The sequence below is a fragment of the Chaetodon trifascialis genome, chromosome 1 (assembly GCF_039877785.1).
Source record: "Chaetodon trifascialis isolate fChaTrf1 chromosome 1, fChaTrf1.hap1, whole genome shotgun sequence".
NCBI classification, from domain to species: Eukaryota; Metazoa; Chordata; class Actinopteri; order Chaetodontiformes; family Chaetodontidae; genus Chaetodon; species Chaetodon trifascialis.
In genome coordinates this window covers 20,615,383-20,638,651 of record NC_092056.1, presented here as the reverse complement: position 1 = coordinate 20,638,651, position 23,269 = coordinate 20,615,383, and the positions used below count along the sequence as shown (strand labels likewise).

Genomic DNA, 23,269 nt, shown 5'->3' with positions numbered 1-23,269 from the left:
ATCCCCCCGGAAGAGCTGGAGGAAGTGTCCAGGGAGAGGGAAGTCTGGGCGTCCCTGCTCAGACTGCTCCCCCCGAAACCCGGCCCCGGACAAGCGGAAGACAATGGATGGATGGATGGAAATGGATAAAATAGAATTTAAAATGGATTTAACTGCAGTGCTGGTTTGTTAGAATTTGACATCGTATTTGGCACCATGAAGTGGTGTCGTGAAAACATATCGTCTCTCTTTTTTAAAATTTTTGTTGGGAGTCACTTTCTCATAGAATTTGGCAGCATGTAACACTGTCTGTGACACTGCATGTAGGTGTGAAGACTGTCAGCATCACAGCTTTTAAAGTGTATTTACTCCTTTTATGAAATGAAAATCTCCAGAGTTACATCAGGGCAGCATGTCTTACTGGTGTGTTATGAATTCATCTCTTTAAATGAGACCAAATGAAACCTAGATCATTGTCAACATTTTTTTTTTTATTGTTTACAGTTTTATACACAGATCTAAATTCATACAAGTCTCAAACTTGCGACAAAAGAAACAAACATCTTCTCTGCCACCAGAGATTGACCTAGCCCTGTCTGAGCCAGTATTGCACTCTGGGTAATGTAGGCACACTAATGAGGAAAAAACTAAGATAGCTGTCAGCAGGCCTGTCACAGGAAAAACTCATTCAGCTTTTACACAGTACTCCGGTCATTAAAGCATGCTACAAACTCATCATTATAAATAGTCTGGAAACCAAAACAGAAGAGATCTAGTAGCTGAGGTCCATCTTTATTTAAGGCTTCAGGATACGCCTCTTCCCTTTTACATTTAATAACAAAATACCCACTTTCATAAGGAAATGGGACCAATAAAAATAGAATAAGTTCATCACTATTCTGCTAGAAGACGCTCTGTCAGTTAACTCTTTGGAGCAAATAAATCTGTAGTGCTTGGGACAGGTCTAAATGGATGACACAGTTTTTCACATAAATGCTTTTTACAGAAACAAGTTACACGGCAGAAGGTATACTGGCAATCTGTCGTGTTGCTGTAGTTTTAACCGATAGTCGCTGCTCAAGATTAGTTCAAATTAATCCATGAGATTTAAGTCGAACGCAGTTTGATATTTTGTCTGTTGTTTCAGTAGTCTCAGACAGTCTCTATGGCTTTTGTCTCTTTTAAATGGCACCACGACACTGCTGGAGGCCATCATATCAAACATTGTTCATGCACACACCCGCATCTGTGTTTGCATAGAGCTGCAGAACACAAAAGATCACAAACTCTGAAAAGTCTCAATCTTGTAGTGGTTAAGAGTGAAAATTTAGAAATACATAAAAAGATTGTAAGCAGAAGTGGTTTGTACAGCCTCAAGCATTTCAGGATGAACATCTGTACAGTGTTTAGGGGACGCACACATAGAGCATTCACATATACATGCATATTTGGCTTTGCTGAGACACTGATATGAGTGTGTCCAGGCTCCACACATCTCGTCTCTGCAACCAGCTATTACAGTAGGTGCAAATACACGGAAATGCTGTGCATGGCTTCCACAAAGTCATCAGCTCCACACGAAGCTTTAATGGCGTCAGCTGCTTCACCAGTGGATGTCCAAACTCCAGCGGTGGCTTCAGGAGTGTCGGGGCCAGCAGTGGCAGCTGCATATCAATAAATGGCAGATCACAGAAAAGGGAGAGGTTCAGCAGCTGTTTTAAGTGGCGCTGGGATCAACTGAAAATCTGTTGCTGCTTTTTGGGAGGCGGGTGTTCTTCAGTGGAGGCTGAATTGACAGAGATGGAGGGCGAGTCAGTTACAGAAGACCAAGTGGACCTGCTGGCCATAGAAGGGGTGGTTGGAGCGCTGGGCTACAGCCCGCCTGGCGATCTCCTCACTAGGGAAGGTGATCAAGGCCTCGCCGCTGCACTGGCCACTGAAGTTGTACAAGATGAGAACGGCGTCTGGCTGGAGCTGCAGAAGGAAACAGAGACAAACACCCGAGGCAGTAAGTCTCACTGAAGTCGGTGCAGCTGCACCGTGAAGACACCAGGGGGAGCCCACAAAGCTGAGGATGAAGTACGCACTGGGAAAGATGGTCTCATCAAACCGGTCCAGTTAGGTCGGAAAAGACAGAGGGAGAGATTAATGAGCAGAGCTTAAAGAGCGAAAGCAGAGTACATGCTGTTCTCACATGACCTGAACTGCACACACATTAATCATGTTAGTTTGCATCCATCCATGTCTTGCTTCAAATTCAAGTCTGATGCAAGAAAAAACAATCAGCTTTCTTAAGACATGCAGATATGAAACAACCCACTGATCACAGTGGCAATGACAGCAGTAGAACCCATTACCCATTACGTCAACATGTTCCAGATTACATGTCAGAGCGTGAGAGAAAGCGTTCGCTGGAAATGGTCGAGCAGCTGAGGTAAACCCTGATTCAAAAACAGACTCTGGTGGTTTAGTGGAGTGCTGAATCAAGACTTACTGATCCTGCAGTGTGTAAGTTCTCAGTGATTCTGAATCAATACGGAACAGTTCGGAAAAGTTCATAATTCTTCATCTATTCTTTCTATTCTTCTACTACAAAGAGCAACAAAACGTAGTGTTTCCCATACCAAGCTTCTTGCGTAGAGAGTGTGATCTTCTCCAAACTAAGTTTTACTACAGGTTGTCAAAGTGAACCCATAAACCACATTTCTGAATAAATGGAAGGCACAAGTCAGACCCAGATTGAGCCATAACTACTGATTAATGTTAATGGTGAGTGTTACAGCTGTGAGGCAACCGCTTTGGCCTGGAGGCACTTCATCAGATTAAAGGTGGGCTGAGTCATTCTGGAGACAGATTGTTGACATCTCTCCTCCTTCACAATGTGATGTTGTGTTGCCATATTTACTTGTGCCAACAACACCTTTAATGACCTAAATCCACATACATTCTGTGTGACGTCTTTCATATTCACCAAATGTCTGTCAGGACTCAGCACTCCAAACAGGCCTACAGGCCCGAGCCTTGAGTTCGTTTGAGAAGCAGCAGGCTGACATGTTGGGTCAGGAGCTCAGTACCTGGCTGGCTAGACTGGGCATTTAGATTAGACCTGTCCAATCGTTACTTGGCTGATCTGTATATAATGGCTCATAATGATTTGCTCTTATGGGAAGAGTGACATTTCTCCACTGTAGCAACAATCAGCTTTTATTATATTCTGGGATTTCGTGCCCACAAACTGTCCACGGTGAGCACAGTAAAATGCAACATGTCATGCTCGCCATATTCATGATGCTACAATGTTTCTGCAGCATGTGCAGACTGCAACCTAATAAACACATGAAGAAGGTTTCTTTGGGAAAGGGCTGATCTTGAGAACTGTGGTCAAACTTACATTCGGCACTGGTTTGGTGATTTGCTGGTTTAAACATGTAGTCATTTAAAAGTTAAATTATTATAGTACAGAATGAAGTGGGCACCTGTTACCTGTTGGAATGTACTTTTTTATGTAGCCTACATTAGTTTAAAAAAGTTCATTTTCAGCCAAACTCATCCCAACTTTAACCTCGACGCCTTGACCAGCAAATCACCAACTCAGTGCTTAGTGGGCAGTTTGATGCTCGTCCATTTCTGCATGCAGGTGTTATTTAATGTAGGAAAGACCCTCTCTGTCCACTCTGGTTCTTTGGTCTGGAGGCTCTTCTTACCTTGGGTTGAGTCCCTACAGACAGAGCCATTCTTTGGGCTGAATCAGACTCCTGGCCTGTTCGCTCATCTGAACCATGCCGCTGTACTCGTCAGGGGCGTACTACAGACAGCATAATAATGAACGCACAGTCAGGGTGGGAGGCCTTCACATGGTTCAGACATGAAAGTACACAGTTTTAAGATACACAGGTATAAACTATACTCAAGGAGGAAGACACACACACACACACACACACACACACACACACACACACACACACACACACACACACACACACACACACACACACACACACACACACACACACACACACACACACACACACACACACACACACACACACACACACACACACACTCCAATACAGGCTGAACAGGCTTCATTGGAACCACAGTGTGATTAAGCATGAGATTGTGTGGTACAGGACACCAGTGCCGGTGTGAGAACTACTTTCTCACACAGAGCCAGTGTGACAGACTCTAGTGCAGCCAGAAAAACACACTCACTCCATTTAGGATACAATTACGGTAGTTCAGCCAACAGTCAGGCCTGGAGTCAGCTTTACTCACTCACACGGCCGCACGCACATGCACACGCGGACACACACACACACACGCACATCGTACAGCCATGGACCTGCAATTATCCTTCAGCATGTAAAGTTTTCCAGTGTGTAAGTCAAAAAGAAATTCTCATTTCTTGTGAAGTTGATGCTGGCTAACCCCTCATGCGCACACACACACACACACACACACACACACACACACACACACACACACTCTCTGTGCCACAACATCAGTCCAACCCCCTCCACCTCCTGAAACCCCACCCCTCTCCCTCCTCAATTTGAGAAACTGTCTGGGCCACACCTGTCCAGGTTCATACCTGCTTGAAAGGACTCCACCTAATTTAGACTGGCAGCAAAAAATATAGGAAGCACAGAGAAGCAGGGAGAAGAGCACAAGTGCACACATGTCCCTTAGTAAAATACTACTGTGGTGTGATTTTACAATAAGCAGCAGCAATGGTAAATCTTTCTGGCTGCAGGGCTGAGAGCTCAGTGGTCCGACAGCTCTAGACGTTATCATGCTCGGTTGCCGGCTGTGGGAAGGGTTCAACAAGCAACAAAATAAAGCTGCGAACACATTGCTTATTGTTATCCTGGTCAGCATTTACTTCACCATCATTATTAAGTGCCTGCTGTGAAAGGTGGGCACAGCTTACTGCAACCCTGCACTGGGCCTTCTGCAAAGAAGGTGCAACTTAAATCCAAGTGTGTGAACATTTTTACAAATAGAGCTAAAATCACTCGCAGTCAGGACAGAAAAGTCCAATCATTTTAAATGCAAAACAACCTGCATGGTGACAGACAAAACAATACCACAATGTAGTTTTAATCCCTGGAACGCTTTTGCAGCATGTGGCTACAAATGTACGCATGAGACATCTCTGGGTGTCCCTTTACATCCCTGCAAACACCAATGCACCTTTATGTCTGTGCCTTCATTTCAGTGCTGCATGTACTGACCTGGTATCCCTGGAAGAAGCTGAGAATGTCCTTCACTCCAGTGTTGTAGGGCAGGCCCTGCATCCTCACCAGGGCGCCAGGCTGAGGCAGCACAGGGGATGCGGCGGCTGCAGCAGGGTGGGGCTGGGCTGCGACAGCTGCCGCCATGGCTCCGGGTGGAGCTGCAAAGTAGCCAACCGTGGAGGGAGAAACTGGGGGGCTGGAGAAGTTAGAGAGAACAAAAAGAGGACGTTTAGAGATGTGAAACCTTTTTACTGACTTCATAAACTAGCTGTAGCTGACGATGCACTAACCTGGGGTAGTAAGCTGTGTAGTTCATGTTCATATTCATGTAGAGCTGTGGGTGAGGGGGGTAGTAGGCCAGAGTGTGAGCGGGGCTGTGTGCGGTGGACTGAGGAGGCCTGGGAGCAGCCAGCAGGGGGGGCTGGTAGAGAGCAGCCTCGGAGAGAATGGCTGGCGGGGTGGGGAAAGCAGCGTAGGCTGTGGGGGGAGACAGACCTACAGAAAGAGACAAACACACACAGCCGCTCATTTACATGCTGTATTCAGTGCATGCACAGTCCTGTCAGTCGTTAAGTGGAGTATGGAGACATACATGACGAGTTACAAAATGCAACGGGGATTTCAGTGTGTCACAAAACACTCCTAACTTTCACAGCACCATGAGCTATCATGAGTCCTACAGACATATTAGATCTCAGGTTCAGACTTACGTCAGTCAGTTAAAAAAATGATAACTGTATGAGACCTTGGGAAAAAACAGTTCATACTAAAGAGGAAGTTCAAGCTCGCAAGAGATAATTACGAAATCAATGAATGGTTAATTGTTAAAGTTACTTTTTCTTGTAAAAAGGCCCAACGTTTCCACACTGCAGTTTCTCCACTGTGACGATTTGCTGTTTTTCTCTGAAATCAATCATGGTAAACTGAACAACAGAGATTTAAACAAATCCCAACTGTGCAAGATCTAATGGACAGTTCGACATGTATCACGGTTGGTCTGGGTATTAACATTCAACTCAATTTTACTTTCAAATAAGTGGTTCAGATGAAATGGTTAAACTGTTGATGCTGGTCTGGCAGAGTTGCTGCATGTGTCACAGACTGAGACCAGGAGGTCAGACCAGAATGATGGCAAAAAATAAGACCCAGGTTAAAAAAATGCAAAGGCAGATTTTTTTTTCTCTAAACACCCCATCAGAGAGGAAAGGCCCCCCAAAACCACCGTCCGTCTGCCAGGTATTTTTATTTACAATGTTTACTGTGTCCTTCAGGCTGCCATCCTTACAATGTAAACACACACATAAGACGGTGATGGTGAATGATGGTTGTATTTACATACAAACAGCCACTATCTGTGCGAAGCTATGGGCGGCTGTGGCCTCCATCAGTGCCAACACTGTGACACAACATTGCTGACCTTGCAGAGGCTCAAGTGTTTCCAGGTTAGTCAGCCTGAAACTATCAGTGAAAAGAAACTGAAATTGTTTTAAGGATTCTAGGTGAAAACTTTGTAATGACTTGTTAATCAATGATCCTGAAAAAGAAACAAACACAGAAGGTCCTCTTCAGTGGCTGCCAATCCCAATCTAATCAACAGCGACAAAGAGCCATATTGGGGCAAAGTACACAGTCAGAGTTGTATACAGGCCGGCTGATACTGGCATCACCGCGTCAGAGGAAGGCTGAGACGAAGCTGTATAATATGTATGTTACTGAATACATACGAGCAGACAGCTCAAATATTCTGATATTCAGTGGCTCAATGCAGGCATCAAACATGGCTGCCTGCTTGTTCAGGCAACATTTCCACATTGATCAGTATCCCAATAAGTAGAAAAATACCACTTTGAACAAAAGGAAAACAGGCTTAGTAGGCGGAGCTGACTTACAGGGAAGCTTGCAGGGCGGAGGGGAGAGGCCGCTGCGGTTCAGGGTTCCTCCCATCAGCACGATGCTCATCTCCTCCGTGGAGCACTGGAACACTTCCACATAACGGTCCTTCATGGTTTTTTTATGGCACTTTTGGGCCACCATAAACGCCCTGTCAGATGATTTCATTTGGATGAAAGCATCACCAGAGGGCCGGCCCTGCAGAGAGGACACAGGAAGACAGACAGCACAGATTCAAGGCGGTGAGCGCCAGAATACAGCACAAAATCCCTCAAAGGAGGAGGCATTTTCACTGCAAACGTTATGTGATGGATTGGGCTAAAATTTGGTGAAGGATAGGGCTGGGTGATCAAGTTACATTTGACCATTCAGTTTCATATTCATGTACATTCATGAGATGACTGGAAGGTGAGACCACATTCCTGTGTGATATTGTGATAAGTGACAAAGAATAATCAAATCCGTATGGCAAATGATACTTAAAACAGTAAAGTTTTGCCCTTCAAAGTTTATTTTTCATTCAGTTTTTGCTTCACTTGGAAAACACCATAAAGTAGATTTACTTCAAATACTTTCAGAATTTAAACTTTAAACATGTGCCTGAGCCCACCAGTCCCCAGTCTGACCTGTTGGTTGAGGACCATGTGGACCCCATGGGGTTTGATGTCAACGGTGTGCTCTCCCATGAACTCCAGGATATCTTCGATGCTTGCAGTGTAGGGGAGGCCACGGAGGCGGATGCAGTCGCGAGTGTTGCTGGTCGCTGGAAGGAAGGGAGGCGTGGCGAGGACCGGAACGGGCACGATGGGTGAAGGGGGCAGTGTGGAGATCAGAGGCGTTGACATGTAGCGGTTCAGGACCTAGCAAACAGAAAAAAGGGAAGGACGGTGACGAATCATAAAGATATTACTGCCATTTTCCAGCAAATGCCTGAAATCTCCTTCGGCTAAATGTCTCATGAGACGAGGCGCACAACAGAGGAGGGAGGAGGAGGCTTGAGACACAAAATCTTATATAAACTTTAAAATGAGAAAAGGTTGGTTCAAGTCGGGTCCAGCTGTTACTAACATTTCACAGTCAACAGGAACAAGCCAAGAGGACAAAAGGTTGATAGACATTGTGCTGTAAAAATGTTACTTTCAGTTGTACAAAACTCCACAATCATCTGATTTCCTGAGTGTCTTGACTGTTTTCTCACACACCTTGGATACCAGTCCAATTACTGCCAAGGAAAACATGGGCATGTTTGTGTCTAAAATAGAAAACCACAAGTTCCCCTCTCCATATTACCAGTCTTAATGTTCTTATGAAACAGACTTTTCTGGAATTACACAAAGCGTGTATGTGTTAAACCTCTTGTACAGGGAATATTATTATTATTATTTTGAATGCTTTGATGCACTTTGACAGCAGTTTCCCAGCAGCAGTCATAAGAATGTGACATGATGGGGTTTTATTTTATTTTTTTCTCCCCATTTCATGACAAACCTTACAGCTCATAGATTCCACCAGCACATACAGCTACGACAATTTACCTGTTGCACCTCAGCCGCGGTACTCCGAAACAGCTCGATGTACCGCTTCCCAAGGATCTGCTTGTGCTTCTTCAGGGCATTCTGGGCATACTCTTCACAAGAGAAAAGCACAAAGGCATCGCCAGTGGGCCGTCCATCAGGGTACTTGACAAAGAGCAGACCTTCACCGCCATCTGTAACCGGGCTCTCTGGACCAAGGAAGGACAGCACTTCCTGGGGTGTGGCGGTGAATGGCAAACCCCGCATACGGATAATCACCTGGTTCTCTTTGGACAGGAACTGGGCCACCTCGTTAGACGTGCCTGGTGTCAGAGGACAGTAATAATTTAATGCTTGACATCATAAGACCATCCCAGTGACACTCATTTTGTCCTCAAGCAACATTTCTATTTTTTGATGTTGTTGTTAGTTAACTTGCTTTAATCAGTTTTCAGAAAACCTTTTTATAGAAGCATGAGAAAGAGTTCACAGCCATGCTAGCAGCTCTGTCTGGCTATACTTAGGCACAGCGCTGCTTTTAGCAAAATGCTAACCGCAGCATGCAAGCATGCTCACAATGACAATGCGAATGTTTGATATTTGGCATGTTCACCATCTTTGTTTAATATCTTGTTAAATGGCATTAAATACAAAGTACAGCTGAGGATGATGCATTTGTTCATGAGCACAGTACAGGAAAAATCTAAATTTTGACCCAATGACAGCACTGGATGAAAATTCAGATGATTATGCTATGAACCATTTTATAATGCCATATGTGAAAACTAATGAATCAAGTTATGAACCATCCAGCGTAGGGCACCAAAGTAGCAGAAACAAAAGTGGGGTGTTTGTACTGGCTAACTGGCTGGTTTGCAGCCAAAAAGTGTCACACTGTCTTTGCCCACTGACGTGTGCACAGGCACGGCCAGCTGGACCACGACAGATTTTTCATACAGCTTTATTCACTGACCAACATTACACAATCACCGGCGTTTGGTTTCCGGTTTGTTTCCTTCGTTTATATCATGTTCCTCTTTACTCTGCTGCAGTTCAAGAAGAATCACTCTGTGGCTGAGACTTGTGAAAGCTAAGACCACAAGTCAACTAAAACAACCTACACACAGCGGCTATAAAAACAAGTCATCTCATCTTACGTATCTTGCCGTCATCCCTTCAATTTGCCACTTAATCAATCTGGTGTAATGCCGACCAACTGACCTCAGATCACAGAAATGTATACATGGAGCACATTGCTAACAGAGCCATGTTCACTTAAGTATTGTCCGAACGATATGGCTTCAGTATAAAGTGGAGGCAAGGAATGAAACCACACAAAGACACCTGTGATGACCTCTGATATGACAGTTATCCAGTAACTGAGGTGATAAACACTGTGGATATAAAGTTCAGTGACTCACAGGCTGTATGTAACTGCTCAGGCAGTTGTGTTCCATATATTTTTTCAGAGACTTCAGTTTTATTGTGCCGGTTCTTTCTGGTCAGTTTGTTATTTGTACTGTGTGATAAAAGGTCAAACAAATCCTCTCACTGAAAACAGCTCCCTGACATCAGGGATGTTGCTTCATAAACTAAATGTTTTGGATTATACATTAATTCACAAGTTTACTGCGAACCACTTCCATTTCTATTGATCTCTGCTTGAACTATTTGCTTAAAGTCCAATGTGCTGTCAAACTGTACTGATCTTACCGTATCTGAGTAAAGTCCACAGTCAGACTGGCAGCCACTGTAAGCTATCTGCTCTGAGTGACTGTGTTTCTTTGTTTGTTATCTCTCTCCTGAGCTACTGCTGGATGCTGCTCTACAGTCCAGAGGCCCTGGGCCCTGCCTTTGTCTCTTCACACCCCCTTTGTACCAGCTCTGAGTCAGTCCTTTCACCGGCCGGTGGCCCTCTCTCCCTCAGGGGAGTGCAGCTCGAGGCTGAACTCAACAGGTGCTGCTGTTAGCCAAGAGTGAAATTTCTCTCCAACTGGCCTCTGAAGGGTTGGGCTGGGGGTGAGGAGGTGAGGAATGGGTGGGGAGGTGGTGGGGAAAGCTCTTCACAAAGCGTCTTTCATTAGTCCATGATAAGCTGCTGGAGAGTCACTGGGATGAGGCAAAGACACAGCTAATGGGAGAGCGAGCCAGAGCGCAAAGGAGATCCTTTCTTTTACGGTCACTAAACCGCTGCTCTTCTACAGATGTGGAGGGGTCTTGTTTTTCCTCAAAGATGCTGGGAAGCCATGAAATATAAGTCTACCTCTCCCTAACAGAAAGTCTTTCACCATCAGTCCTCATACCAACATGGAGAGAAGAGGAAGAAAAAAAAAAGAAATCTGACCTCCAGCAATCTTCAGGAATTCCTCTCCTGTGGCCTTGTAAACCTGTGAAGACAAGAGGAAAACTGGATTCAGTCATCAAGAAAATTTAACCCATACAGATGTGACAAAGTCAAACAAAGTCACAGATCTTCACCCTGAGGGGAGTCAACACACGTCTAATTTACTTAATCATCATTTAGCGTTAGAAGACATTTTACAGGCTCATTTTGACGATTTAAGGATTTATAAAGGGGTCTAATGTTCAGCTAAACCTATTTTTAAAAACACAAGAACCAAAATGACAATATGACTGAACAAGACATAAATGCTGGATCTCACCTCGATGTAGCGGCTGCCCATGTGGTGCTTGTGGCGCTCCAGGGCCAGATCCCTGTGTTCTGAGTTGATGAAACGAACTAAAGCCTCGCCGTTCCTCCTACCCTGAGCGTTAAGACACAAGGCCACGCCGCCCCTGAAACACAGACACATGCATGAGTATGAACACCGTGAATGCAGCCAGGGTGACTACATGACTACAGAGGTTCTTGTCATGCCAGTCAAAAGAACAGTTTGACATTTTGGGAAATATGTTCATATGTTCCAACTAATTTCTGTGCCACTCTCACACCTGTATGATAAACATGTAGCTGCACTGCTGGTAGGGAGATTTTAACAGACTGACAGCTCATCTTCATATTTAATGTACAGACATTAGAGTGGTATAAATCTTGGCAAGAAAGCACATTTTGTGATTATCAGACATTTTAACAAGATAACATGCACGACCACGCTTGAAAATGTAACATTAATACAACAGAAAGGTCCGTGCAAACTGGAGTCAGAGTTCCCTTTAGCTTTTACGAGCAATATTTCTATCTGACACAGGTCTCAAATCTGCACCCTGACTAACATGCAGGAAGCTAAAAAACAGCAGCAGACATTCAAATAAAGACAATAAATATCACTGTAAAGATAATACAGATAATAAGATCATCAGAGTAATGGGGCTGTCAGAAGACATTCATCAAGTCCAACATACTTGGCAATACTGAGGCCTTTAAAGAAGCGAGCAATGTCCTGGTCTGAGGACTGCCATGGAAGCCCCCGCGCTCTGATCACTGTCTCACTGTCCACCGGCTCCGTCTTACTGCTGAAGAGTGGACAAAAAACCATTAATGACATTATGACCTTATTTAGAATGAAGAATAATCAGAACAGACTATTGAAAGGCATCCCTGTAGATGACTGTAGCTGTTAGAAGAAACACAAGCACCATCGCTCTTATTAAACTCGAGCAAACGGTCCACGAGCTGTAGACACAGAGGCCACTCACAGTAAGTGCTCAACACAGTAACCCACTCCCATGATTAAATGTCAGGGGGTTGTCAAGGTGATAGGCTCTTGACTGTCTGAGAGCAGCGGGATTTGGTGTTCTGCTGCTAGACAGCCAGGTAAGCACTTGATGGTAAAGTTGGACAGCTTTAATAACACACTTGCGGTTCCCTTGTTGCTGTAATCAATGCGAAGGGCCCCAAAGACTGAGGTCGGTCTGTAAACACTGCTGGCTAACAGGCGTGGAAGAACACACACAGAGATGAGGTAAATACACACTTACTGAAACGTTCATACATACCATGTGCCGGAATCAAACTTGTAGTTCACCGTTTCAACACAGGAGAACTTGTGATCTAAAAAAAAAAACATGATGTGACCAAAAACAATGCTCATCTTTTCCATCTTGAACAGGTTCACCCTGCCGAGCAGTGTGTGTTTTAAGCACTCTGCATTCCTGTTACCAATCGCACCCAAACACATACTTTGCTGTTATTAAGGGGGTAAAGCCAGAGGCGACTGTCACAGTCAAGATATCAGATCAGAGTTTGATTTATTTGCACTGCAACATATCTGGAGTCAACTTACAGCCATCCATCGTGCAGTAAATCATCTCATGGCAACTACGAGGGTTTGTTGCTTTTCAACACTCATTTTAAGATCTAGTTTCAATGAGAAGCACCAAGTATTTCAGGCTCATGGACCAGAAGTAACATCACTGAGAAACTGTTCAATTATCAACAAACTAACACAAATTCTAGTTAAAAGTGTTCTTTCTGTCAGCGTTTGGGCTTCAGTTTTGCAGTCACAGTGCTGATTATATAAAGCCAAGCATCAGGTAGCCAGAGTGGGTTAACGCACACTAATAAGTGCTTGTGAGCAGTGCGTACCACTTCACTGGTCTACATAGGGGCCTTACATTTTTCTGCACAGGTAGTTTAGGGTCCGCTGCTAACAGTGCCACATGATGGCAGTGTATAGTTCAAGGTCCGATCATTTTGGGAATCATGTCACTTACTGTAAGGCTCAGCCAGGATGCAGAGTGTTAACTGCACCATGCTCCTCACCTCCCTCACCCCCATCACCTGCTCTGACACAGCAGGAAGACCCACATCTGCACACACGCACGCAGTTAAGGACACTGACCAGTTGAAGCTGCCTGTCATTTGACTTTGTACGACTTTTTGTTGCGTCATGCTGTGAGGACTGTGTGCTTACTTTCTTTAACATCAGTACGCCTACACTGAATTGGCAAAGAACAGCGTACACACTCTGTAAACACCTTTCTGCTTCTCAAAAGGATGTATGTAACATTTTTCTTTGAATCTTCCCTGAAATATAATGTTTGTATTTATAACAGAGTATCAATAAGATGTGGCTACAAATCCAGTTTTAGTGGACAGGCTAGTAAAGGATACATTCCAACATGGCGGCAAGTTCGAGCTTCTTCGCAGGGCCGGCGTTTGGGCAGCATTTGTGAAACTCCTTCCTCACGTCCACGAATGAAAAGAAACATTCAGGAAGCACAAGATTCTGAAAAGAAGGAGATAAAAAACCTAAAGGATTCAATATGACGATCTGATATGGATACTGGACACACTAGGAAGCTAGGAAGTAATTCCAGCCTGTGTTGTTAGCTCTGGCATGGCCAGTGCAACTCACAATTCATGTGGAGCTATGAATATTTTATGGAGATTCATGAACAAATCAGCACAGTTTTCAGATGAAAACATCTCACATTTTTGAGCAAACTGTGCCCAAACAAGTCCGAACAACAGCCACATCAGCTGCCTCACAGGAAACATCTGCGAGTGAATGATGATCACAAGAAATCAATTAAGACAGGGTTCAGACCGCGAGCTAAAAGCTGTACTGGAGGAATTATTCAAATACTTTACTTCAGTAAAAATACTAATATCACACTGTGAAAACACTCCATTACAAGTAAAAGTCCCACATTCAAAACCTTATTGACATAAAAGTATCATCAGTCACATGTACTTAAAGTATAAAAACTAAAAGTACTCATTCTGCAGTAAAATGTTCCCTGTTAGTGTTTCACTTTCATATATGAGGTTTTTGGATTAATATCACTGCTGCATTCATGTGTATGCTGCATTTTACTGCCATAGGTGTTTAAATCTGAGCCCATTTTAGATACTTTATATACTGTGGAGTCCTTTAATCTACAGCAATGCATCATATTCTTCACATCACGTTTGCAGTGTTGCGGTCCCGTGAGAACCACGTCTGCTAATTTACCTGCTAATCCAAGAAGGTAATTTATCTTAAGATAACTGTACAAGAAAGGTGTTGAAAATTATAATATGAAAAGTAACTCATAACTAAAGCTGTCAGACAAGTGTAGTGGAGTAAAAAAGTAATGGTGGAAGACCTTAAAAGACAAAAGTACAACATTTGCCTCAGGTGTGGTGGAGTAAAATGGAAATACTCAAGTAAAAGTACCTTGAGTACATGGACTTAGTTATGCTCCATTACTGACAATTAGACAGACTTGACTACATTAAAGGAGATCTTCAGGATTTGCAGCTAATACAGAAAAGAGTGAGTCCAACACATTTCTAGAAATTAACTGGTTCTGCATGTTTGAGGTTCCCATATGATGCGTCACGCACTATAACTGTAGCCGTAAGCAGAGAAACACATGACTTGTTTGCTTAGTGGATTATGGGTATATTACAAGGCGGACCACGGCGTGCTATTGCTCAGCAATTAGCAAAGAAACACGCAGCTTTAAGACATTTTTCATTTTGACATTTTCTCCCATTACAAACATTTCACAAGACTCTGCAACATGCAAAGTAGGAGGCTTTGTAAAAGAATGAAATACTACTGGGAAAACATTTTCCATTTTGAATATCAAATGCAAAAATTACACATTTTTGGCATAAGGTGTTGGCCATTTTGAGAAATAGCAATGGGAAGTATTACCTTTTTGGAGGCTTCAGGGTGGAGGGCCTGTCGGATGATGAGGGGACTGTTGACACAAAGCGTGTACGAGCTTCTGCCGAGGCATTTCAGTTCTGATGATACAGACTGCTGGAACTGCAGTACCAAACAGAGAGAAGGAGAAAAGAAAGTAATCACATTTCAGAAGCTGTACCTATGATGGGAAACCTGAACATACATGAAATACCTAAAAAAACATAAAGTATGGTTCATGTTGTGCAAACACCATTCACTATGTGAGGGAGACCTTCACAGTGGACTCAAGTGGAAAGGCAGACAAGTGAAGGTGGTGCTGTGTTTGACATTTGTTCCTCATTAGGAACGTGGCTTGTCTAACAGGTTTCAGTGTTTGTCTAGAGAGAGAGAGAGAGAGCAGACAAAGGAGAGGAATGATCATGCCACTAACCACCAGGATCACAGTTTTCTCTTGGTTGCGGCCAACAGTCAAAGCCAGACAAGAGGAAAAACAACCTCTACCAGTCCAACCTGTCGGCCTCCATTTTACGTAAACTCTAATGGTTACAACACCCAGACCTAAATACCAGCAACTCCCGTATGTATTTAGAGCTACCACATCCAATGAGCCCCCATTCCTTGTGTTGTGTCAATGTGTTGTTGGCAGCGTTGCACTGTCAACAGAGGCCAACACTTCAATGTCAACATACAGCAAAGGCAAATGACACCTGAGGTCACATGACTGCATTTCTGAGAATGTCTTACATATATTCTTCTGATTTTAGGGGATTCATTTTTGGTCCATCAAACCGTGAGGTTGGGTCGCTATATGTTTCACCAGCTACTCACTTCCACTGGCTCCATGCCATACCATTAAAAACAATTATGGGCGCTCGGGTGCCGAGAGCGGCTGCTTACGCTCTTACACTGGGCAGTGCAGAGGTGTTTGCTTGAGAGCCATTGAGAATCAACCACACAGACAGGCAAAGCATAACAAGCGAGAGCTGCTGATTCTCAGTGAGATCAGCAGTACTTCCCCACTTTCACATACCACAGAGTCAGTCAATACATACTGATATTAAGGAACACGGTCAGATTTGTGGAATTAGGCTTCTCAAAGTTATGCTGTGACTAATCTGTAAATCAAGCTTCTTAGGCTCTTAATTCTCTCCCTGACAAAGATCGAAGAATCAAAACTCATCTTTTTGTCTTCTAGAACCATTTAAGTGGACATTTAACGCATTTAGGCCTCAGGTGTTCTCATGAGGTATCTGGAGACAACGTGGGGTCCATACAGAAGGTGTGTGGTCTCTCATACATGGGTCACACACAGATTTATTTGCCTAATATTGCCTTGAGTGCAGCTTGTATTTACTTGTTGCTCAATGCTCCCACACAAGATGAGAGTACCTGTCTGCAAGCGTCATTGGCTAATTCATTATGTTAGTTTTCCCCTTCTTCCCTGAAATCTCAAAGTCACCTCTCTAAGTGTACAATTAGGCTGTCTGGGTGTAAGACCACCTAAAACCCAGTGCTGACTAGTCTCATATGGCCACTGGCTATATATGACAGATCTCCAGGCAGTGAGAGAGTATTAGAGGTGCGTGTTGAGACATGCTGCTTAACAGTCGGAGAGAAATGCAGGGCTATTTGCACGACGACCAGCTGCCGACAAGGGAACACATGCTTTGGGAAATGAAGTCCAAATGTCCTTTGCAACAGGAATCACCCTAAAAGCAACACAAATTAAGACAGTATGGATGCCTTTCACATTCTCTTGGAGTTGTTGAATAAGTAAATAGTGATGTTTGTGCGGTGACCGGGACCTGATACAGAGGTTACTAATTGACAGGGCAGCCAGAGATAAACTGTATGCAAGAACGGTGAGTGGATCCACCTGTACTCACCTAAGTAAGTAGCAAAGAAGTGAGAAAGAGAAAGCGAGAGAAAAAAGAGAGAAAATTAAAATCGCTGATTTTTTACTTCCTCTTTCAATGCATGCGTCAAGACCTCATTCACTGAATATACAGGAAGTCACCTGCACAGTCGATGTGTTTTTGTTTTCTCTCAGAGTTGCATGTGTCTGCATGAATATCAGTGACTTAACTCCAAACCAAAACTAAATGATACTCCAAAAGTCTGCACATTAATTTAGTGGCACATTTTAAAGCACAGCCATACTGCACAATTTCATGTTTACAGTGATAATATTAAGTGCTTGCTCATAACGGTGCATGCAGCTCCACCTTGGCCAGATACTAAAACCAGATTAATGGGAGAAAAGTAAATGTTTTAGAAGACGTGACATCACATCCTCTCTCCTTCTCCAGAAACAGCAAAAAAGCTGATTAGATGGCCAATCTTGCACTAACAACAGACAGACAGAGACAACAGGCGATTGAGCCAAACTCATGAAGAGATGACAAAAAAGGTCAGAGTGCTTCCACCTTTAATTAGCTGAATTTCATTTTCAATGAGCATGATCAATGTAGTAGTATAGTCCTATAAATGAAAGGACCATTAATACATGAAAAATGTGTATAAACAGCAGGCTGTACTACTTGAACAAAAAACAGATGAAGATCCCCCCCCCTCCCCAGAAAAACTGAGATGCGGCGTAAAAAATAAATAAAAAACAGAATGCAATCAGTTTCAAATCCTTTTTTTGCCTACCTTCAATTGAATACAGTACAAAAACAAGATACGCAACATTCAAGCTGTATTTTGTAAATATACACACATTCTTAATTTGATACCTGCAACATGATCCAAACAAGTTTCGACAGCGGCATGTTTACCAGTGTGTTACATCACCTTTTCTTTTAACAACACTCAGTGTTTGGGAATTATTTGTTGTTTTGTGCTTCATATTGTGCCACGCATTTTAAATGGGAGACAGGTCTGGACTGCAGGTAGGGGCAGTGTAGTACCTCTGCTACTACGAAGCCACGCTGCTGTCACACATGCAGGATGTAGCTTGTGCATGTCTTGCTGGAATAACCAGGGACGTCCCTGACAAAGACGTCGTCTGGATTGCAGCATATGTTGCTCTATAACCTGTATGATGATTTCCAAAAGTGATTTGAAATGTGCACTTTGCATCAGTCCATCTCAGATGAGCTCGGAGAAATTGGCTGTGTTTCTGGATGTTGATGAATGGCTATGCCTTGCAAGGTACTGTCTTTGTAGATGCAGTGACGGCAGTGGTTTTCTGAAGTGTTCCTGAACTCATGTTGTAATATCCTTCAGTGCTGCATTCCACAACTTTCCCAGTCTTTTGTTGCTCTGTTTGTGTTGCTGCCATCAAATTCAGAATAACCACAGGCAGTTTGAATGTTAAATAAATTATCTTTATATTGCACTCAGTTGATATGAAGTTAAAAAGGACTTGCAAATCCCTGCATTCTGTTTTTATTTATGTTTTCCACAGCGTGCCCACTGTTTAGAAATCTGAAGTCAAGTCAATTAAAAAAATCACTATCTGTTTCTCCACAATGATTTCAAGACTCAAATGCTTTCGACACAAAATCTCTCTTGAACCCACGTTCCGTCTCACTCTGCCCTCTGAAAGGCATTTCCACAGATGAGTGGGAGGAAGTGGCCTTTGAACATGGTTCTGTCAGTGTTTGTATGCAGAGGTGAGGTAGGGTGGTGGCGGCGGCTGAAACAAACGTCGATAAGAGCAGCAGGGAGTGTCAGGGCAGTCCCTGAGCTAACTGTTTAAGCGCCTCATGTCTCAGGGCACAGAGCTGGACCTTGCTTGCAGTCAGAATGATCATTTCTAACTAATTCTGGTTTTCTATAATTCTAATAATTCTTACTAATTGTATAAATGAGATTTCCAACTTTTTGCGTTCATATCATAATACAAAAGTCAGCATCAAAATGCCTCTTCCTTTTGTAGAGGCATCAACGTGACACGAATCTGCAGACACACCCAGAAGAGCTGAGAGGAGGTTTGCGTTCCCAAAAATTTTGATTTCTGAGTGTCATCTGTGCACAGCCTTTGCTGGAGTGTTAAGATCCAGTTTGTGTGAATCACTCTTAAGATGTGATTCGTCATGTTAACTGTGTCACAATATGGCTGCCATTGCAAGCAAGAAGCAAATATCAGTGACTTAACTTCAAGCCGAGGCTGGGAGTCAGCATTTCAGGCTGTGGTCTAAAACGGTTGAAAAACAATTGCATATCGCATCAGTAAGAGGATGCAATGTTTCAGTTTCACAACAACAACAACAACAACAACAACAACAACAACAACAACGAGGCGTGTGAGGTCTCACATCACAACCTGCAGGCTGTGACATGCTGTCAGTGTCTCAGACTAAAGCCAGGCCTGTATCGTCAGCAACAGGCTGAGTGTTGCTCACCCTTCTGTCAGCACGATCCCACACTGAGCTGCAGCGGTGACACGCACACACACAATGATGTGACATTAGGACCACAGCGACAGTCATAAAACAATCATCCTTTCACACATCAGTCTATACTGACGGAGCCCTGGCACGCATGTCTGCCAGCATTCACGCCTTTTTTGTGTATTATTCAGAATGCATCATTGCAGCTTCATTGGTAACAGGTGACAGCATCATGACTGGGTATGAAGTGCTGCACAGCCCTGCTAACCTCTCCAGCCTTCTCCACCCTAATAAATCGTTGACCACAGAAAGCCAACAGATGTCCTTGGGGGCTCTACGACAGGACCACCAATAAGAGGCAGCTGCTCGTTTCCCTCTTTAAGTTGGACTGGGCGACATGTTTCTAAAGTCCAGTTCTACACCACTATCTGAAAAAATGTCTTTCTTTTTCTTCCCTGTATCAACAAGGATAAAACTAACCTTAGGAAAGCGAGAGAAAGTCGCCTGTGAGATAAAGGTATGAAAAGAGCGAACTGATTACTTGGGTTAATATTTGAAGGTTCAGCACACAAACTAACCAACAGTGGAGCTGAAGTCTCACCAGACCTGCATGAGGAGCAAATGACTTCAGCATTTAGAGCAAACTGCTAGGAAATCTGAACGGGCTTAGGCAATGTGTCGAGTGTCATAACCCCAACAGCATCATCATAAAGCCTGAGAAAGAACGCGAAGAAAACAACCCCCGTTTTCAACTGATTACCCAAACCAGCCTGCTTGTGCACGCTCAGCGTTCACGCCACAGCAGCACTAATATCACAGCGAACACACTGTTCAGCATGATAATGAGAGGTTTCTAAACTACCAAACACTGGAGGGGTGGGAAAGGTGCAAACAAACACTCTTGTCAGGGGAGGTTGAGGAACATGTTTGGCAACATAAGCATTTCAGTCAAAACCCATCTCCTGATGGGGGGGGGGGATCTTGGTTACTACGCTTTAACAAACTGCTGAGGATGAAGCCCGAGATCTGAAAGCCTCCCCTCCTTCTGTCCTGCAGCCTAAAACAGAGGTGCGGTCCCAGGTAAACATTCCGCCTTCCAGATGTCTGCAGCTCACATCAGGCCGAGACAAGACCCGACCTGCGACTCCTCCTTATCTCCGGATGCCTGGAGCTCGCCCCAGAGCTTCTCACAAACTGTCAGTGCAGTTTAACTGTCAGGACTGAACCAATGACACATCTCACCCAGGTGGAAAACCTTTTTCTTTTTTTTTTTTGTTAAAGGTCATCAGGGAAATTTGACACTCCTTTGACACCATTAACTCAACAGCTTAATAGTGAGTAGTCAAACTTGTCATGTCTCATCTCGCTGCAGGCAAAAACTGTGAGAGGAAAGTTGGTTTAATTAGCTTCTCATGATGCAAAGAGGTTTTACGAGCTGCTGCAGTGGCCTTGGTGGGAAACTCAGCACCAGAGCCTTTTAAGGCCCATTTGAGATGGGAAATGCCCCAAAGTGACCAGCAAGACTCACCTGCAGCAGAGCTTTATCCAGGGGCTCCGCTTTGATGATGTCGTCCACAGTCACTCCTGTCTCCTCTTTGCACTCCTCTGTCAGCTCCAAAGTGTCTGGCTTGACAAGACATCTCTGAAGCTTCCCGACCTGTAAAGGGATTTAGCGTTTCATGGCGCAGAATAGAGCGTGAATTAAAAAAAAAAAAAAAAAAAAGCTAAGTGATGGCAAATTACAGGCTACAGCCCCCACGTTCAGGAAATTAACTCTTGTATATTTAAAAAGAAAAAAAAAAAAAAAAAGTCAAACAAACAAATTGACAATGTAGTTGCGAAAGGCACTTAATTGTCAATAAAGCGTTGTTTTATAATCGAGAAGCTGACATGCCAAACCAAAAAGGTGTGCTGTGTCCATTAGGCGAATCACACTCCTCACCTGCTTGTTAAAATCTGGTCGCACACCTGCGGAAAAAAGGTGAGCTAGCAAGACGGCCGTTTAGATGGAAGTTAGCGTTAGCTAGCACGAGAAACGAGCACACCGTGTTGGTTTGAATGTCAGACATACTGTTCCACTACAGGTAGACACTAAGCCACAAACACTCTGGGTACACAAGAAACCGTACAACGAACGAACGGGTCAAAAAGGTCCATACCTTTTTCTCATGTAGATCCACAATTTGCCACACCAAGAGAATTATTTCCCTCTCATCCGAACCCAGTTTACCCCCATTTGCACCAGCTGTTGCCCCAAAGAACACCACCAGAGTATCACTGTGCGAAGCCATCAGGGACCACAAGGGTAAAAACTACAATTAAAGCAAAGATTAAAATAAAAACGACACGAGGGTTCACCTTTTTCCAAGTGATAAGAAGAGCGAACAAAAGGACTGGAAACTCAATTGAGGTAAACGGAGAGAGAAAAAAGGGGGAGATTATTTTCAGAGGAGCCACGGAAGAGTTTGCGGTCAGAGACTCTACCTGTTGAAGTACTTGAGCGTGCTCTATCCAGAGATACTGGTTTAACTGGTAAAGAAGGCTGGAAATCCGTGTTTCCTTCACACGAACTCCATAACAAGCCTTGCAGGGGTTTTTTTCTCTCCTTTCTATTTTTTTCCTGAGTTACCTGTATGGCTCGGCCTCTGCGCGAGGAGAGTCCCGGAGGCGTCGCCTATTGGCTATTTTGGAAAGGTGAGGGCCGGACGCTGGTTGAGTGCTGTAATATCATTGGTCAGATTTGTAGAATCAGGAAGTAGTCAAACAAAATAGGACGGTAATACCTCCATGAGGCATTTAAGTCTGCTGCTGTTTCACAGTGATACTGCAGAGTAAGTGAGCAGCACGGAGGTGTGAATGTATGATTATTGTTTTACATTAAAAAATATTTTTGTACCTCTTGAAGGATGGCTGTATCTGACCTTTTTGAATATATATCCTCAGAGAACATCTGCTGTGTGTTTTCATTGTCTGCTTTTTTTTTAGCCCAGAAACGCTGAATTTATTATATGTTCATTGCCTCACTGGAGGTAAACATTGCATAACTTCTTAACCCAGTTGTACCAGAGTGTAAAGTGTATTGGCAGGACTTGGACAACACTTATTGTGAGGTCTGTAGTAGTCAGGACAAGCATTAACAACGTTAAAATAAAGTTTTGCAGCATACACTGATTTCACCCTGCTTTGTATTTATTGCTATGCTCTTCAACTAACTGGCACTTTTGTTATAGTCTTAAGCACTGTGTGGTAGGAAGGAGTTAAAAACAATCTTGTTCTTAAAATTATCACTGATGTTAAGCTAAATTGTACACCTACATTACACAAGACAAATATTTACCAAACATTTGAATATGTCAGTTTTGGATGATTGCTATGCAGTGCCATCATTAGGAATATTTCCGCTCATTTTCATGTACTTGATAACATTTCTGTGGGTTTGTTTATAGTACGACAATTTTAGGGAACAGGAGGAAATGCAGGATGGACAGAAAGAAGAACAGAAGGAAGAAAGAACGGTGGAATGAGCACCCGGTAGCATCTAATGTATTGTTTCTTTTGTGTTTTCTCTTTGTGACTCTGCTGTGCATTTTCACACTCACACTGTTATATGGTATATAAGTTCCTGTCACTGTGCTGCAACTTTTCTTTTTACGGTCACACACATTTTCTCACACTCTTTTGAATGCTTATATTTTCATCTCAGAGCAGCT

General features: G+C 43.5%; 1 protein-coding gene across 3 annotated transcripts; it reads right to left on the bottom strand.

Annotated features, from left to right (window-relative positions):
- Window positions 1–1,791: 1,791 nt before the first annotated feature.
- esrp2 (epithelial splicing regulatory protein 2) lies at window positions 1,792–22,118 on the bottom strand. 3 transcript variants are annotated; one of them, XM_070975220.1, is made up of 16 exons: window positions 22,044–22,118; window positions 21,719–21,871; window positions 21,088–21,216; window positions 15,229–15,342; window positions 13,695–13,809; window positions 13,295–13,390; window positions 12,578–12,632; window positions 11,984–12,094; window positions 11,284–11,416; window positions 10,965–11,007; window positions 8,642–8,943; window positions 7,733–7,966; window positions 7,106–7,304; window positions 5,507–5,711; window positions 5,214–5,412; window positions 1,792–1,953 (listed from the first exon to the last, which is right to left on the bottom strand). In XM_070975220.1, exons 2-16 carry the CDS (start codon window positions 21,848–21,850, stop codon window positions 1,792–1,794), a joined length of 2,229 nt encoding a protein of 742 aa, XP_070831321.1. In that variant the 5' UTR covers window positions 21,851–21,871; window positions 22,044–22,118. The 3 variants fall into 3 exon arrangements, with proteins under 3 accessions (XP_070831321.1, XP_070831312.1, XP_070831330.1); XM_070975229.1 differs by lacking the exon at window positions 22,044–22,118 and adding an exon at window positions 3,684–3,784 and having other exon boundaries at window positions 1,886–1,953; window positions 21,719–22,000; XM_070975211.1 differs by lacking the exon at window positions 22,044–22,118 and having other exon boundaries at window positions 21,719–22,000.
- Between the last annotated feature and the right edge of the window lie 1,151 nt (window positions 22,119–23,269).